The following is an 18,510-nucleotide window of genomic DNA, read 5'->3' as shown; positions in this document are numbered from 1 at the left end:
ACAACTTCATCTCTAAGACATTCACTTACTTGCTTAGCAGTCAACAACATCAGTTCTCCATTAACACCAAACTTGGGAAACCCCAATGTCTTATTATAACAATTAATTCGAACATAGTTGAACTCCAACCAGTTCATACCAAGAATCACATCGATTTGGTGCAGGAGTAAACACACCAAATCCATCACAAAACTCTTATCAAATATAGTCAAAGGGCATCCCTTACAAAAAAAAGTAGTAGTAACATAACCACTAGCAGGAGTATCTATTATCATACTATCATCCATAGAAGACAATTGCAATCCCAACATAGTATCACACTCAAGAGGAATAAACGAATGAGTAGCACCAGTATCAACAATAACAACCAATTCGACATTGTTAATAAAGCAAGTACCTCGAATCAAGTTGTCCTTCTTGGAATATTCAATTCCACTCAAAGCGAACACTCTACCATTAGTCTTGGCACCATTAGCATCCTTCTTCGGCTTCTGGCACTGGATGCTGATATGACCGTATTCACCACAATTAAAATATGTTGCACCATCGTCTCTGCAGTCAGTAACACAATGACCGATCTTACCAAATTTGTAACACCTCAGTACCTTGTTCTCACACTCATTAGAATGGTGACCTTTATTACCACACCTATAACATCGGACAGAAGCAGGAGCTCCTCCCCCACTTGTCTTCTTCCCATCGGAAACCTTATGTTTCCCTTTCTCTCAAGGAGTAATATAAGGTTTAACACGGTCTTGGTTCCTCCTTTTCTTCTCATTGTGACTCTTATAATATGTTGAATGAGCCTTTATATCCTCCTCATAGATCCTACAGTTGTTCACCAATAGAGGAAACCGACGGATCTGTTGATATCCAATGGCCCGTTTAATCTCCAAACGCAGCCCATTCTCAAACTTGATACACTTAGAAAACTCAACCGTCTCCGTGCTAAAGTGTGGATAAAACTTCACGAGCTCCACAAACTTAGTAGCATACTTAGTAATTGATGAATTCCCTTATTTCAGCTCAAGGAATTCCATCTCTTTCTTTCCCCGAACATCCTTTGGGAAATACTTTCTTAGGAACTCCCTAGTGAATACAGCCCAAGTAATCACCTCACCAATAGCTTCCAATTTGTGACGAGTGCCAACCCACCAATCATCAGCTTCTCCAACCAGTATATGAGTACCATAACGTACCTTCTGCGCTGTAGAGAAGTCCATCACCCTGAAGATCCTCTCGCTCTCCTTAAGCCACTCTTGCTCCCCATCACGATCATACTTACCCTTGAAGGTAGCCGAATTTTCCCTCTGGAACATACTCAAACTACGCAGCTCATCAATCATTCAGCATTACGCTGATTCTGCATGGCCTAAGCAACAACCTCCAAAACAGCAGCAATCGCAGCGTCATTCCTTCCTGACATAATCTGTTACACCAAAAAGTTAGCATCAAGGTTAGAATTAACTATCGACAATAATCCAACTGTCACACTACAGACTCAATAACCTAGTCAAATGGACCGATATGCTCTGATACCACTAATGTAACACCCTTCTAACTCACGTGTATTATCGCATTTAATTTTAACGAAAAAGAAAACAAACAACCACAAGGGTGTCACGTGTTCATAATAAACTTCATTTAACAAATAGTCCTGCTTCGTAACACGGGTTGCAAAAACATTTAAATATAGATAATATGTTTAACATCATTCAAGTAAATTGTTTCAAAACTTCGCAGCCGAATAATTAATTCTTAACATCTCCTTCATAAAATAATCAATACCTTAAAAGGTAGCTCAACATTAACAAAATCGCCACACTTCATGTTTAAGAAATACATGGTTATAATAGTATTACAAAATTATTCAAAATACATGGTTATAATAGTATTGCAATTCAATACCTCTAATTCACCAAACTTCATCATATTATCATCTATCCTTCATGAACCCAAAAACCCAAAAACGAATCCTATACTTATCTAACACTTAGGCCAAATATAATAATTAGGATAGACTCCCCTTACCTTATATTTAAGTTTGATCATAATTCCTCGTCGCGTGTCACCAAGTCTTCAGAGTTCTCCCAAGCCCTAGCTCTCCTTTCTTTCACGCTTATCCAAATTCTACGATTGAATGAATACCTCTCTTCCTTATTTTCTCTTTTGACTCTCACTTAACCTCTTGAATTGACTATCTCACACTTATTATCTCTTCCTCAATACTATTCTATTTTACTAATTAAAATAAAATTAACTTTATTCTAAATTACGCTAAATAACTCAAAACCATCCAACATCATATATCATCATTAGAACATCATATTCAACAAATACTTCACGTGTACACGTCATAATTCACTAAAACATCACATGTCAACATTAAAACATCAAAACTTCATAAGGAATCACATAATCATACTAAATTAATTAAATAACTAATTAAAGAATTAATCTAAATTTTTGGGGTGTTACATTATTCTATGAGATTGTGAATTTTTCATCATTTACATAAGTTTTGATTCTTAGGGTTTGAAAATAAGTGATGAAATCAATGTCATAAGATTGTGTTTTAATGATGCTAATTGGTTCTATATGATATGTATATGATATAACAACTTATTTCCATAATTAAATCGATGTTTTGGATGGTTTTTTATTGAAAATTTGAGTTGGACATAATGCTTTCCGAAATTGAGTTTTTCTGGTTTTTCGTAATCTCGCTTAGCACGGTCTAGAAGGAAATATTTATATTTTCTGAAATTGAATGGAGTCATGTATGCTTACGATTTATCATGGATTTTAGTGAATTTTCCATAATTTTCTGAAATCGTTTGGTTGGCGTTTAAATCAATTTTGTGAGTTAATAGGATACTTGAATTTACATGTGTATATGTTGTGAAATGATACTGGAATCGTTCTGGTTTTTTTCTTGGCTGTAGACCCTTTTAATGACTGATGTGTGCATAATGATTTTGTTAGTTATTTTTTCTTTGATTCATTAGTGTAATTACCTAAATCTGCTAGTTGAATTGGCCAAGATGGTACTTTAAGTTCGAGCGGTCTTGGGTCTGCTTTAGAGAGTTTTTTTATGATTAGGTGGCAACATTGAATCTCATAGTTTTATGTTTACATCAATGAAAGAAGTCATAGAATGATACCATGCTACTGCTATGAAGCACTTCACACTGATAGTTATAGGGTGTTTATTGATACAAACTGGGCCAACTAGATTAGGGAGAAAGTGATTAAGGACAAAGTATATGCTTAGAATCTGTTTTTTTCCTACAATTCACATGAAATATATAATATGAGATATTGACAATAATTTAATAATTTATGTTGGAAGTGAGAATTGAACCCGAAATCATTTTACATGTAGTATTCACTTTAGATAAAGTATATGCTTAAAGTATTTTCCCTATTTGGTGACAGAGTTTGTTGGTTGTAAGCCTGTGCCTTGGTTCCCAATTTAGGCTTGTGTAGAATTGTGTTTATGTTGTACTTGGAATCTTTATTTAAAATTGTTAAAAGTTTGAAATGCTAGAGAGTTGTCTTGGCTAAGTAATGGGATAATCTGTCTGCACTAGAACTTTGTATGATGTAACACATGGTTGTACTATGACTCTAATTATTTTTATGCTACAATCATTCATTTTCAAATTCTTGGTGAGTGATATAATTTGGGTTCTAAGTTCTAACAGTAGAAGCTGGGTGTTGTGGATGTTTGTAATGTTTTGGAAAGATTGGGGAATCAATTTATCATATTATATTGATTGGTGTCGGTATGTTTATTTTATTTAGGAAAAACTAGAAGTTGCACAATGGATGACAAACCATGTTCCTAATTATGACAAGTTGTCCATTGTATGTGGAGATGATAGGGCCACTGCAGAAAAAGTTATGAATGATGAAGATATTAAAAAAAGAATCATCCACTCAATCATGAGTCAGAGTCTATTGAAACTAGTGAGCAAGCGACATTAGAGAGTTTGTAAGAGGGAGGCAATGATCAAGTTGTTACTTCTCCTGAGGTGCAAATTCCACAAGAACCTAAAGTTAAAATATCTAAAAAGACTCAAGATGTAGCTGGAATTGAAGGGCTAAGATATGCTCTTTTGACCATAGCCGATGCTTTTAGAGAGAGTACTGCATCTCATGATAAATATGTTAAGGAAAATGTTTCTGCTTATGAGAGAGCTAACATTAAACTTCAAATTTCAGAAGATGTTTGGAAACTTTTACAGGAAATGCAAGTGGAGAGACATATGCTCACTCTAGCATATATTTGTCTTCTTGAATACCCTGAAAAAGTTAGAGCTTTACTTGGACTCCCCAAAGATATGTGAAGAATTATATAGTTGAACTTATGTTTGGTCAAGGCCGTTCGTCAGGGTAATTCATCTATTTTTTGAGCATATTTCCATATACTTACTAATTCTAGTGTTGCTGGTAAGTTGTTTTTTTTAGTTTGAATATTGTAGGAATTTGTGAGATGATGGAAGATATAAGTTTGAATGTTGTAGGAATTTGTGAGATGACGGAAGAAAGAAGTCAAGAATATGTGATTGTTGAAGAAGTTGTGTTTGAATTCATTATCTTGAATTATAACTAATTTTGATCTATGTGGTACTTATGAAAATTTTGAAAACTCAGATCTACATTGTAGAGAGATATCATAAACAAAAATATTATCTGAAATAGTATTATTTGTATTTGTCAATTAAATTGATTTTAAGAAAATTTTAGTACATTTTCTTTGATTTTGGACCTCAATAATAAAATAAGAAATATTGTCAATATTTTTATCTAGAGAAGTTTATCAATTTTTTTTTGTAATTTTAAATTAATAATGAAATAAAAATATTATATTTTTTTAAATATTATAATTTATTATTATTTTATCAAGTGTTTTCAGATTTAAATGTATTTTAAGTTTAATTTCATTTATTAGATATAGTTTTTAATTTTATTTAGAAAAATTTATCACTTTTTTGTATTTTTTAAATTAATAATAAAATAAAAATAATATAATTAAAAAATTAATTTATTATTATTTTATCAAGTTTTTTCACATTAAATTAATAATTATTATTTTATTAGATATGAATTGTAAAGTAGAGAATATAAATTAATAATTTTAAAAAAAGGATAAAAAAAGTAATATTACTACAAAAGCTCTCCATTGTTTTTGTTTCTATTTTTAAACTCTCAAACAAAAGAAGGGGTTTCTCTTCTTCCTCCTCTCTTATTTTATAATTATTTTATTACATTTTTATTTATCATATTCTCTATTATATTCCGACGATTAAATGAGTTCTTTGCAAATTAATTTAATAGATATATATATGGTTTTGGTCGTCACATTTACAAAATTATCATAAATAATAATATTAAAAAAGTATATGAATTTATTAAATTTTAAATCAAATAAATTAATGATATATATGGCAATGAATTATTAGGATAACATATATGTGTGAATTTTTAAATTTTATTTAGCGAACATTCTCGAGACATACGTAGGTAACCAAAGTCAACGACACACATATAAAATACTATCAATTAGGTTAAAAATATTTCTTCTCAAAGCTTTACTCTGAAACGATGAATTTTCTTTCTTAATAGTTAAGGGTGTGAAAAGATAGTTCTTGATTTATTTCTAATAAAAAATTTCTCTCGATTATTTTTTATAGAGTTCTTATTTTGTTAGCTTCTTAATCTTCTAACTATTCAATCAATCAATTTTGATTGTCATCATTTTTTAATGAAATTTGTTTAGGGTTTCGAAGAGCTTCATTTCAAAATGGACAAAATCGAGAAATCTCAAAACTTCGATATTGGAGGTAAATCATTCGTTATCTCTTGATACATGTAATATTTATGCTTGAATAGTACAATTTTAATCCATTTAGATCTAATTTATGGATTCAATTATTTTTTATCTTTATAGTTTTCATTTGTTGATATGATTCTCAGGTTCGATAAAACTATAAATATGTGTGTAATAACTTAAATTCATATTGTTATCATTTGATTTGAGTTTATCTTGGGAGAATAATAATTAAAGTAGAGACATCAATCAAAATATTGAAATTAATCAATTATACAAGATCATCATTTCATTGGTAGACTGGTGCATTCCGCTTGACACAACTTTTGTCATGTAAATAGGAAGAAAACATATAGCTCGTATAGTGCATTAAGTTGTGTTGAATGTTTTTTATTTTTCAATTTTTTTATTTATACCTTTTGAATTTGATTATCACTTTTTGTTAAAGGTGGCTCTTTTTCAAAGGGAGTTGTCAATAACCTTCTTTCAACGAGCACAGATGACAAAACTGAGGTTAAGCTTAACTATGTATATAAACATGATATACTTATAAGTTTTTGATGAAAAATTATAAGTACGATTAGTTCAATAATTAAATTGAAAGTTATACACTTACACATTCATCTTTGTTAAAATAAAATAAGATTGCATGTAACAATTTTTAATAATTTCTATGCATAGGATACAAACATAGTCTCACCAAATAACAATGTTGAAGATAAGAATGTCGAGCTAGATCCTGAGACATTAATTGGTGCCGAAATCATGAAGGAGCTACTTGATGGAACTAAAACTCGTGGGACTGTTATTTCCTACATGGCCTATGGAAAAATATTTCAAGTATGAATTATGATACACATTGTGAATATTATTTAGTTTATAAAATGTAGATTTTTCTCTCATTTCATTATTAAACAACTTGCTCATTAACCTCAATCTTTTGGATATTTAGGTTATGTACCGAGAGACTAGGAAAATGGAGTATTTGAAAATAGATGAAATTTTTACTCATATGGTAAGAAAGGAAGAGAAACCTGTGATTCAAAAAGTACAACAACCTATGGTTCAACATGTATCACTAGCAAGGTATAACAATAAACTATATAAGCAAAAAAAACTTTCATTATACTAAGGACTATTTACTATAATAAAGCATTTACATAATGACTCGAAATAGACACATTGACATTGATACTAATTAAAAAAAAGAAGATAAACTTAATTATATGTATCAATGTTGTGTAAGTGTTTGATAGTGATATATATTAGACACTAGACATGCTATATATTAATTTGTGCTAAAATGTGTATGATTATAGCAAGAGTTTAGAGAATACTATCGAAAAGAAAATGGAAGAGATTTCTACGCCTAAAGAGACATCCAATCTAATAAGGAGGAGAAGAGTTATTACAAAAAAGAATCAAAATAGTTCAAGTAAGTGAAATTTCTTTGATTTTTCGGCCTATAGTATCCACCTATGAAGCTCTAACGCACCAATCAGAAGGCGTGTCTCCGCACCGGACATGTATCGGACACCGACACATGTATGACACGTATCAGACACTTTTTTGAAGTGTCCAATGAGAAAAAAATTAAAATACAACAGACACAGATACGACACACTATTTTAAATAACGGACAAATTAACTACTCAAATTCTCATAATTTTAAAAAATAAAAAATATTTTTTACCTTTCATATTCCATTTGCTTACTATAAAAATAACTTGTATTCCTTGTTTTTTTTATCTTCTCTATTTTTTTTAATCTTTGTTTATTTTCATCTTTATCGCATGTCGTTTCGCCGCAATCTAGTATTCCATTATTGTCCCACCGCCCGTATTTCTCTCTTTCTCTTCCTATAGTGATTCTTTTTCTTTTATAATTGAAAGTACTCAATTTAAATGAGTTTTTGCTTAATTGAGAGTACTAAGTTTAAATATTCATAAATTGTAGTTCTCATTTTAAACACTTTATAAATTGTGCTCATAAATTATATTATTATGTTAATATATAAAATACATACAAACGTATCTGTGTCCTATGTTTTTTTACATTAGAGGTGTCCTCTTGTCCGTGTCGTATCCCGTGTGCGTGTCAGAGTCTGGACTTCATAAGTATCCACAAACTTGGTATTTGGAATTATACTTGAAGTTATACATTTTTTAAACTTAATTTAAGACATACATAAAAGTTATATATATGTATGTACATAATATATACACATGTATTTATACTATATAAATTTCATTTTATTAATTTCTGAAGTTATTTTCATTTTCATTTATAGATGAAGGCGGTTCTTCTGCACTTGAAATTGTCAATAACAATACTTCAAGTGTTGGGAAAAAAATAGAGGTTAGGACAAAACTATACACAATTATGATGCATTTTAATGCATTTAAATACTATATATTTACTAATTTAATGTTGTAGAATTTTATTTTTCTTATTTATTATAAAGAATCAAAATTACTCTTAAGAAATCTAATATTTTTGTATGATTTCTTTGTACAGAATAAAAATGAAGTTATGCCAAATGAAAAATTTAGTCAAGTGTCTGCACCAAGGTATAATAAGTTTTTAAAATAATGATAAAATAAAATAATCTAATTTAAATCGTTATTTTATGCAGGATGAATTTAAGTTTTTTACATGACCATTTAAATTAGATTATTATATTTATCCCACTAAAAAAAGATTGATAAAAGATGACGCGAGTTTGGTCGTCGGATCAATTTAAATAACTTTATTTTTTTTCTTTTTTCTACATAGTGAGTATTACTTTTTGGACAAAACTTACAAACAGTTTCATAGGTGTTGTTTTTAGTGTTGTCCAATTATAAAAAACCAAGTGGAACACATTCTCATGAAAATAATCAAATTAATTTGTTTTTCTATTAACATGGAAGTTAAAATACACATGTCATGTATTTATACGAAAACAACAAAGACAGTATTCAAGGCACAGCATGTAAGTTTTGTCCTTACTTTTTCTCTTTTATTCTATTTCTTATTATTGTGGTTTATTATTATTTTTTATTCATTAGCATATTCGTTCATTTGTGTGTGTGGGTGGGGGGTAGTGGTTAGCTTCAGCTTACTTAGCTAAGTTAACCCATTTAAATAGGTATCCATACGCTTTCGACATACCTAAGTCAATATTGTTTAGCTTGTTTTTCTATATTTAATGTGAAAAAGTACAATTTCTTTTAATTTATTCATAAGTGTATTTTTTACTTTTTTTTAATATTTTATTTACATCAGTATTATTTTTTTCTCAATTGTGTATAATTGTAGGAGTGATTCAGAGAAACATACTGAAATGCCAATGGTTACATTTACAAAGACACCTGCTCCAAGTAAGACAACCTTTTATTACACTATTTTGAGTTATAGGTGTATAAGTGTATTCTTAATTAATGATTATATGCATGAATGTATTTTATCCTATGTAAATTTCATTATATTAAATTCTCAAATTGATTTTATTTATAGTTAAAGATGGTTCTTCTTCAGCTGAAGTTGTCAAAAATTTTACTTCAAAGACTCTTAAAAAATTAGAGGTAAAGACTAAAGCAATTCATATATTTAATGTGCTTGAATGTTCTTGAGGAAGCCTAAGTACTATAGATTCATTAATTAATTATTCTATATTTTTCATATTTTGTATAATTAATTCAAATAACATAAATAAATTAATATATTTTTTATTTATTTTTATTCAGACTTTAGAGAGTGTCCATTCAAAAATTAATGATGAACAAGAAAAGGTTGTGTTTGCTAGAATGTGTGATGGAGCATCAAGACACTTTAATCCAAAAGTGTTGGAGCCAACAACATTAAGAGGTCATAATATTGTTAAGGTATGAGCATTTTGATTCATGTAATTTATTAAAGGTGATGTTTTCTTTAAGTTAATTTATATTATTTGAGAGATAAATTAAAATGATCAATTTGACATTCTTATTAGGATTAAATTCTTATAATTTTTTGTAAAATAATTTATGATATAATTAATCATAATAATTAGATTACTAAATAAATATTTTCTTAGGTCTAATAACTTTTAATTCCAACTACCTATAATGTCTTGCAGATATTTAGTTGTTATTTATCATGTGAATATTTTTTACATTAACATCATGTTAAATAACTATTACGGTCACTACATCACTAAGTGTGCGATGGTTGTGATGTAGTGCATTTTTTACTACGTGAATTTATTTTTATTAAGATCAAATATTATATTTATTACTTAATATAGCTCATATATTTTCAATTCTCCCTAAAATAATTAGTGTGGCCACTACATAGTCTATTGTGATGTGGTGTGATTCTAAAATCCACTATGTTTGTGTTAGTGAATGTGAACTCTTTTGATGAAACTTGAACGGGGATTAAATGAAAAGACTTGGAAAATATATAATCATAAATTAGGGTGGAGAATACTTGGCTTAAGGTAGATCCTTCCACAAGTGTCACTAGAGATGATAAGGAGGATGCATTCCGACTCCTAAAGTTAGAAGAAGTCAACCTACAGTGGATCTTAACTATTAGTTGGCTAGAGATGGGGCAAGAATGGATATTGTTTCACTAAAGATATATGGATATGTTGACCTTACTTATCATCTAAAATTGAAAATTCTCAAGTCTCAAAATTGAAGAGCTTTGAGGAAAATTTTTATATTAAAGAAAGTAATAAATGGTTGAAGTAATTAAATGGAGAAATTCATTCATTTAAGAACAGTCATACTTGAAAACTTTTCAAAATACCTAAGAACCAAAGGGTATTTGAAAGAAAATGGATCATCAAGAATAAGAATGGTTTTCCAAAAATTAAAGAACTACGATACAATTGAAGAATGATAAAGCATTGTTCCATAAGAGTTCTTAAGGATATCATGAATCAGAACTATCTTAAGTTAAAGCAGATGGATGTGAATATTATTTTCTTACATGGAGATGTTGTAGAGACAATATATATAGAACAATCTAAGGATTTTGTCAAGGATAAGTATAAGGTGTGTCTTTTCAAGAAATACTTGTATGAAATGAAACAAATTCCTCAAAAAATAGTATCGGTAATTTGATGAATTTCCTCTGAAAAATAATTATGTGAGATGCAAATATGGTAGTTATCTTTACATTTAGAAGAAGAAGATGAGAACCCCATTCTATATCTAGTTTAATATGTGGACGATATATTGATTGAAAGTTGTAGAAATAATGAGATTGACGTGTTCAATAAGAAACTTTATGGTGAATTTGAGATGAAGTTATTGGAATGTATATAGTGAAAAATTAGGAAAATGGGGAAATGTTCTTATCCCAATGCATATTTGAAGAAAGTGGTGAAGCATTTCAGGATGAGTGACGCCAAAATCGTTAACACTCATTTGGATCATTACACGAATTTTTCTATCATGCGATATTTTCAATATGAGAATGAGAAGTAAAAATGGAGAATTCTCCTTATGAAAGTGGAATTGGAAGCATCATGTATAACATGGTTTGTAGCAGGTCAGGCTTAACACATCGGATTAGATTAGTGTTTTTATTTATGGAATTTTCAGGTCATGTGCATTGGAAAGTTTTAAAGTAATTTTTGAGATACTTGAATAGATTATTGAAAGAAATATTTGAAATACACAAGAATATCTCAATAAGAAGAAAATTTGGAGGGATATGTATATGCATATTATGTTAGAAATATAGAGGCTAGAAAATCCATATCAATGTTGTGTTTATATTATTTAGGACATATATAGAAAAGAAAATCAAAAATCCATTATGGTATTGTCTACGACACAAGCAAATTAGAGTTCTCTTGTTGAAGAGGTGAAATAAGTCATATACTTGAAAGGTATGGTCTAAGAGATAAGAATTACCTAAAAATGTGTGAGAATACATTGCGATATCCAAATGTCTTTCATCTAGTTAATCATCAAGTGTGTCACGAAAAGACAAAGCACATTAATTTTTTCTTGCACTCTAGACATGATTGAATTATGGGAGACTATGGTTGAAAAACTTACTTCAAAAAACAATTTAACATAAATGTTTACTTTATCTATATCATATCTTATCAATCTCTTTTATCTTAAAGAATATATTCTAATTATTAAGGTGTTCATAAAAGATTACAAATACCTATCATACAAATTTTATTAGGGAACATTTTAGAGGCATAACATATTATCTAAAATCAATAAAACTCATAAAATTATGAAAATTAGGATTACAAATAATTTTTCTTAGAGATTCATATTGTGAGGGTAAATCTTCTTTCTTAATTATTAAAGGTATGAAGAGGTTTTGCATGATTAAATTTTAATAACATGTTTCTCTTGATTAAGTTTTATAGAATTTATTGTTTGGCTAGCTTCTTGATCTTCTAACCATCAAAATAATCAATTTGATTTTTGTGATTTTTGTATGAAATTTGCTTAGGGATTTGAAAAACACCACTTCAAAATGGGGGACAATGTTAATGCTCAAAACTTCACCATTGAAGGTAAATAATTTTGTTTCATTCGTATGTAATATTTATTTTGATTCGGATACTTTTAATCGATATATAATTTATGAGTTTCATTACTTCTTATAAAAATATAATCACTCCTTTTTAGGTGTCATTTTAGCATAAAATTCTTCAATAAAGATATTGGATTATTAGAATTATTTTTCCTATTATACCCTTATTTATATTTCTTTTTTCAAATAAATTCAATCATACACTCTCTTTTTCTAATAACTAATTGAAAAATGTGAGATGGAGTTATTGAGAAAATAAGAGTATAATTGACAAATTATAATATTAAATTATAAAACGACACTTAAATAGGAGAACAAAATTCTTCTAAAACGATACTAAAGGGAGTAATTAAATGAGTAATTAATATTTGTTGATATGATTCTTGTGTTTGGTTAAACCGTAACGATTTATACTATAAATTAAATTAAAATTTTAATTTAATTTGATTTGATTTTATCCTGTGACAGGCAAAGTAGAGAAATCAATTGTAATAGTAAGTGATCGAAATTGAGTTTCGAGGGATGTGGTTTGGAGTTGTAAGGCTCTTGTGTGGAGGTGGTCGTATATCGGGAAAATTACTCATTCCAATTATAACTTTCTTTGAGTTTAGCAATAACCCATTGTTTTACTTAAGTTAGGTTTCAATCGGTCTGTAATTTTCTTGTTTGGTTTTTCTGTGGTGTAATTTCGAAGGGTTGGAGCATATTAATATATTTGTTGATTTCAAAACAAAAAAAAATCATACCACCAAAATCTTGTTAAATTAAAAGATTTATTGGATAATTTCAACAACAACAAAAAGTGAAGAGAGATATCTAAAAATGTGACAAAGAGATAATAAATCATAAACAATAAAACTCGGTTTGTGTTTAAGAGATAAACTTATAACTTTAGTTAATCAAACTAGAATCATTCACCAAAGCATTATGTAGTGTTGTAATTTTTTGATTCCTTAACTTCTTATTATTTGGTATTCTATCATTTTCTAACTTGATTTTTTGTTGTTGTTGAAGGTGGATCTTCTGATGAAGGAGTTGCCATTAACATAATTGAGGTTAACTCTAGATATGGAAAAATATTATATATTTGCATGCTTCTGATAAAAACTAAATACTATTAGATAAATAATTGAATTGAACGTTATATATTTTTATTTTTAGTTTAATTATAATAAATTTAATAAATCTTATCATTTTTATTTTTTCTTGCCACACAGAATTTAAATAGATTCCATATAAATGACACTCGTCTAAATGACAATCCTATACAAGAAGCACCGCCAAGGTATAGTTAAATATGTATATAAAAATCAGTGGCAAATGAGTTTTTATTTCCATGTAGAAATGTTGTCACTTAGATTTCAACTCAAACTATATGCAAAATTAATTATCATGGGTTTAAATAATTTAAAAATCTAAAATAAAATGATCTTTATTAATATATCAATTATATTTAAATTGGTCTAAAAAGAAAAAATTAACCTTTATTGAAAAAATCTATAAACACAAACTACTTTATTAAAAACAGTATGAATATATATGATAAATATTATTGATTAAAAAATATATATATATATATATATATATATATATATATATATATATATATATATATATATATATATATATATATATATATATTTGTTTTATGGTAAAAGTTATATTTTTGATTTGCTCAAATTTTTAAAATTTTTTATTTTTCTTTCTAGTTCTGCTTCATTGGGTGGTATGTTAATATATAGTGTTGAGTTAATTTATGATTTATTGTTTGATTTAAATGCCTTTTAATTTATTTATTAGTGTATGTTACATTTTAAATTTTTTATTTATGTTTAAAATTAAATTAATTTATATTAATAATATGACAAAAACTGTTGCAGTAATTTAGGGAAGTCTAATGAAAGTAAAATGGAATTGGCTACACCTAGTGGGCCAACACCTTCAGAAAAGACTAGCAGAAAGATTTCAAGTTGGATGAAAAATAGTTCAAGTAAGAAACTTTTTATTATGATTGTGAATTTTATAATATAACAAAAATATTCAAATATTTTAAAAACTAGACATAACTAGTCAATTTAATTATTTAAATGGAGAATAGACTAGTTTGCTAGTTTATTTGATATTGATTGTTTTATTAAAAAAAAATCACTTCTTTATTAGAAACACTATTATCTCCTTCAAATTGCATGAATTAGGTTATAGTTATCATTGGTTCAAAAGTTTACTCTCAGTATCTATGTATATACACAAATATGTCATTGTTGTATATATATATATATATATATATATATATATATATATATATATATATATATATATATATATATATATATATATATATATATATATATATATATATATATATATATATATATATATATATATATATATATATATATATATATATATATTGCATTCTACTAATTTTTAAATTTCATATAAATTATAGAAGAAGATGGCTCTACTTCAGCTGGAATTGTTCAAAACATTAATTCAAGTGAAAAAACAAATGACATTGTTGGTGAAATGGAGGTTAGGCCTAAACTATACACAAGTTTAATATGCTTGCAAGAAATTTTTAATAGAATGACTTATATCATTCATTTTTTCTGTTTTCTTTGCACATAATTCAAAAAAAGGTCAACTTAAATGAGTATGATATTGTGGAAGAAGAGAAGAATTCAAAAGAAGTCAATCCAATAGAGTATGACATCATTGGGGAAGAGAATAATTTAAAGGATGTTAATTCTAACAAGTATGTCATCACTGAAAAAGAGAATAATTTTAAAAAAGTCAGTCCAAATAAGTATGAAGTTGCTGAAGAGAAGAATAATTTAAAAATCAACACAAATGAATATGACATCGTTGAAGAAGAGAAGAATTCAGAAGAAGTCAATATAAATGAGTATGACATTGCTGAAAAAGAGAAAACTCTGATAAATCAAAGAAAAATTATAGGGTGTGATATCTACAAAGAATTTGAAGGAGTTAAATCTCTTGGGACTGTTACTACTTACATGACTTCCCTCGAATTATTTGAAGTATGATCTCTTTAACCTTGATAAATTATAATTCTTTAAAATATTTTTAAAACTTCTACAAAATGTTGATTTTTCTATAATATCATTATTTATTAACATTAATTATTTGGATATTTAGGTTATGTATAAAAATGATAGCCGTATGGAGTATTTGAATTATAATGAGGTTTTAAGTCATTTGGTAGAAAAGGATAAGATATATGAAGTTCAACTAGTAGAACCATCAAGGTATGGTAAAATATATAAGCAAATACCTTTTTTGATATTGAATGTCTATATATTTATTCGTAATTATAATTTTGAAATCTTTATCAATATCTATATTAATTTGTGATGAAATGTTTATGATTATAGAAATAGTTTACATAAAAGAATTGAAACTGAAATAGAAGAAATGGAAGAAGCTGGACTTGGAGAAGAAGTCACTTCGAAGTGGAAGATGGACGATAATTCGATAATACAGGAAAAAAGCTCAAGTAAGAAAGGAAAATTTTCAAGTAAGAGAAAAATTTAATTCAATATGAACCTTTAAAATATTTTATAGGACAAATAGCATAATAAAATTTCTTTTAAGAAACCTTTCATGATTTCAAAAATATATACTTAAATAAAAACACTCGTATGTTAAAACATATATATTTGTTTGACCATTAGAGGAGACAAGATTTATTTTTTAATAATATATAAAGTATAATAACAATATGTATCATTAGTGTAAATACACATTTTAGACTTATGTGACAATTTTGGATAATTTTTTTATGTTACCATTAGTGTGAATTCTTAAATTTATACGATGTATATTCAGTTTTATTAATTTTTAATTTTATTTTTTTTATTCTTAAAGGTATTTCTTCTTTAAACAAAGCTATCAACATTGAACAAACTGAAGTAACCCTGCCACCAAAGGAGAATAATAAGAGAAAAAAGAATGAAAATTCCAAATCTACTCGCAAATTTGTATGTCATTTCTTCCTCTTGATTTAAATTAGTATATTTTAATTATCAGTTTCGCTTTAAAATAAAACTAGTATATATTTGTTTGAATTTTTATTAAAAGATTTATATATTTTTTGACAGACCAAAAAAGAACCAGAAAAAAAGCGCATACCTTGGCATGCTAAGCGAAAAAATGCAACTGAAGAAGAACCTTATGAGCCTTATCAATTTAGAGGACTATATATCTGCAAAGAACTTAATGGAATCAGATTACTTGGAACTGTTATAGGTTATTGTCCTGAAAAGAACAAGCTCATAGTATGTTCTTCTTTAACTTCTAGCTTATAAAACTATTATTTTAAATATTGGTTATACTCCTAACATCATGGATATAGACACTCACACCATGCAATACATATATTGATGACATGTTTGATATCGATAAAAATTTGAAAAAATAACATAATTTATTATAATCATTATATGTTAGTGTCAGAGACTAAACACATCTTTGATCTTCATATACTAATAGAGCTAACCAAGTAGTTTATTTAACAATTATTTGGATGCAGATTCGGTACAAAACTAATGATACCATAGAATATATGACCCAATTGGAGACTTTACGTAATATGGCAAAACGTGAGGATATTATGTCGACATCAAGTGCAAGGTATAATCCAAAAATACATGGATATAAGCTAATTTTTACAACTTACTAGAAGTTGATTTTCTTGTTAACTATGTACAATTGATGCAGTGGTTCAAAGAAGAAAACTGATAAGAAAAAGAAAAAGGATGACATTGGAAAAGCATCAGTTTCTGGAACTAAAAAAAGAACTGCATCTGGTGGTAAGTAGAAACATGATATGATAACACAGGGTGTAAATTTTCTAAAAAAAATATTGTTTGACAATAGTTTTTGTTGTGTATATTTTAGATCCAAAAGTGTGAAGAGAAATATGCAGCAGAGGAGAATAGTTAGCTTTGAGAAAAGTTGTTGAACTTCAAAAACTATTTCAAGATATTTGTAAAACTATTGTGTTTTCGTATTTAATTTTGATTTGCTTTAATTTCCTTTATTTTGATTTTTTCTAAATTGCTTATACAAGTGTGTTAAATTCTTTTAGAGTGGGTGTATACAATTTAGACTACTTTATATGCTTGCTTGTGATATTATTTAGCTGTTTCTCAATACATCATTATACAAATCTATTAAAATAAATTTAATTATGGAACATCGGATATAAAAAACATGTCTTTGATATATAATATCCCATTATCATTGGTAATTATAAAATAAAATAAAAATTCCCATGTTTTTTTATGTTCATTGATGATGTGATTAATTACTTTTACTCATTTTTTATGTTCATTAATGATATGATTAGTTACTTTCACTTTCTATGTATCAAGTATCATAAAAATGTACGTATCTTTGTAAAATATTTGGGATTAGTGATGAGATGGTTACAAGGAGTAGTTCTTGTCATTTAAATGTTCAGCTCAAAGCATCAAATGTCACATTTTGTGTTTTAATTATTGTAGTGCATTTTAAAGAACACTTTAGCAATGTAGAACATGTAATTTGTTAGTTTTCAAATTTAAATTTAATTTAATTTAAATTAGGGTAAATATTAATTTAATTCTTAAAAAAATCGTGAAATTCAATTAAATTTTTGAGAAATAAAAAAACAACTTTAAGCCTTAAAAAAAAACGGAACAACTTTGTTTCTTTAGTTATAGTTTATTTTATTGATAAAGAAAAATATATGAAAGAATGTGTGTATTTTGGTTTAGGCGGTCATGGTCTTGATTTGGTGTTAGTGGTCAAGCAAACTGAAGCTCTAACTTCATTCTTTTTAGGGTGTAATATGTAGAGAGTTTCTTTTCTGGATTTGTGTTGGTTTTTAATCTTTTAGTTTTTCTTTTCTTCGTACCAATTTGTTATCTTTAGTAGGGGTGGCAAATGGGCATGCCCGCCCCGTTTAGGCCCGCCCTGCAAAAGCCCGCGAAAAAACGGGGCGGGGCAGGCATATTTGAGAGTGCAGGTCTAAAATCTAGCCCCGCCCTACAAAAAAGTAAGAACGGGGAAAGCCCGTGGGCATTGAACGTTTTAGGCCTAAAAATAGTAAAATTGTATGAAAAAGCTCATGC

At 27.7% G+C, this 18,510-nt stretch overlaps 1 protein-coding gene and 2 long non-coding RNA genes across 3 annotated transcripts; all 3 read left to right on the top strand.

Annotated features, from left to right (window-relative positions):
- Window positions 1-12,289: 12,289 nt before the first annotated feature.
- LOC131646515 (uncharacterized) lies at window positions 12,290-13,658 on the top strand. Its single transcript, XR_009297506.1, has 3 exons — window positions 12,290-12,353; window positions 13,388-13,428; window positions 13,591-13,658. It is a non-coding gene; the product is annotated as an uncharacterized LOC131646515 (long non-coding RNA).
- Window positions 13,659-14,934: 1,276 nt separating this feature from the next.
- On the top strand, window positions 14,935-16,701 carry LOC131649654 (uncharacterized). Its single transcript, XM_058919406.1, has 6 exons — window positions 14,935-14,940; window positions 15,013-15,414; window positions 15,533-15,642; window positions 15,769-15,911; window positions 16,262-16,374; window positions 16,495-16,701. The coding sequence occupies exons 1-6, from the start codon at window positions 14,935-14,937 to the stop codon at window positions 16,699-16,701; spliced, it is 981 nt and encodes a 326-aa protein (XP_058775389.1).
- Window positions 16,702-16,925: 224 nt separating this feature from the next.
- On the top strand, window positions 16,926-17,340 carry LOC131646514 (uncharacterized). Its single transcript, XR_009297505.1, has 3 exons — window positions 16,926-17,026; window positions 17,114-17,205; window positions 17,294-17,340. It is a non-coding gene; the product is annotated as an uncharacterized LOC131646514 (long non-coding RNA).
- Window positions 17,341-18,510: the final 1,170 nt, after the last annotated feature.

Source organism: Vicia villosa, linkage group LG2 (genome assembly GCF_029867415.1).
Source record: "Vicia villosa cultivar HV-30 ecotype Madison, WI linkage group LG2, Vvil1.0, whole genome shotgun sequence".
In the NCBI taxonomy this organism is placed as follows: Eukaryota; Viridiplantae; Streptophyta; class Magnoliopsida; order Fabales; family Fabaceae; genus Vicia; species Vicia villosa.
This window is presented reverse-complemented; position numbering and strand designations above follow the sequence as displayed.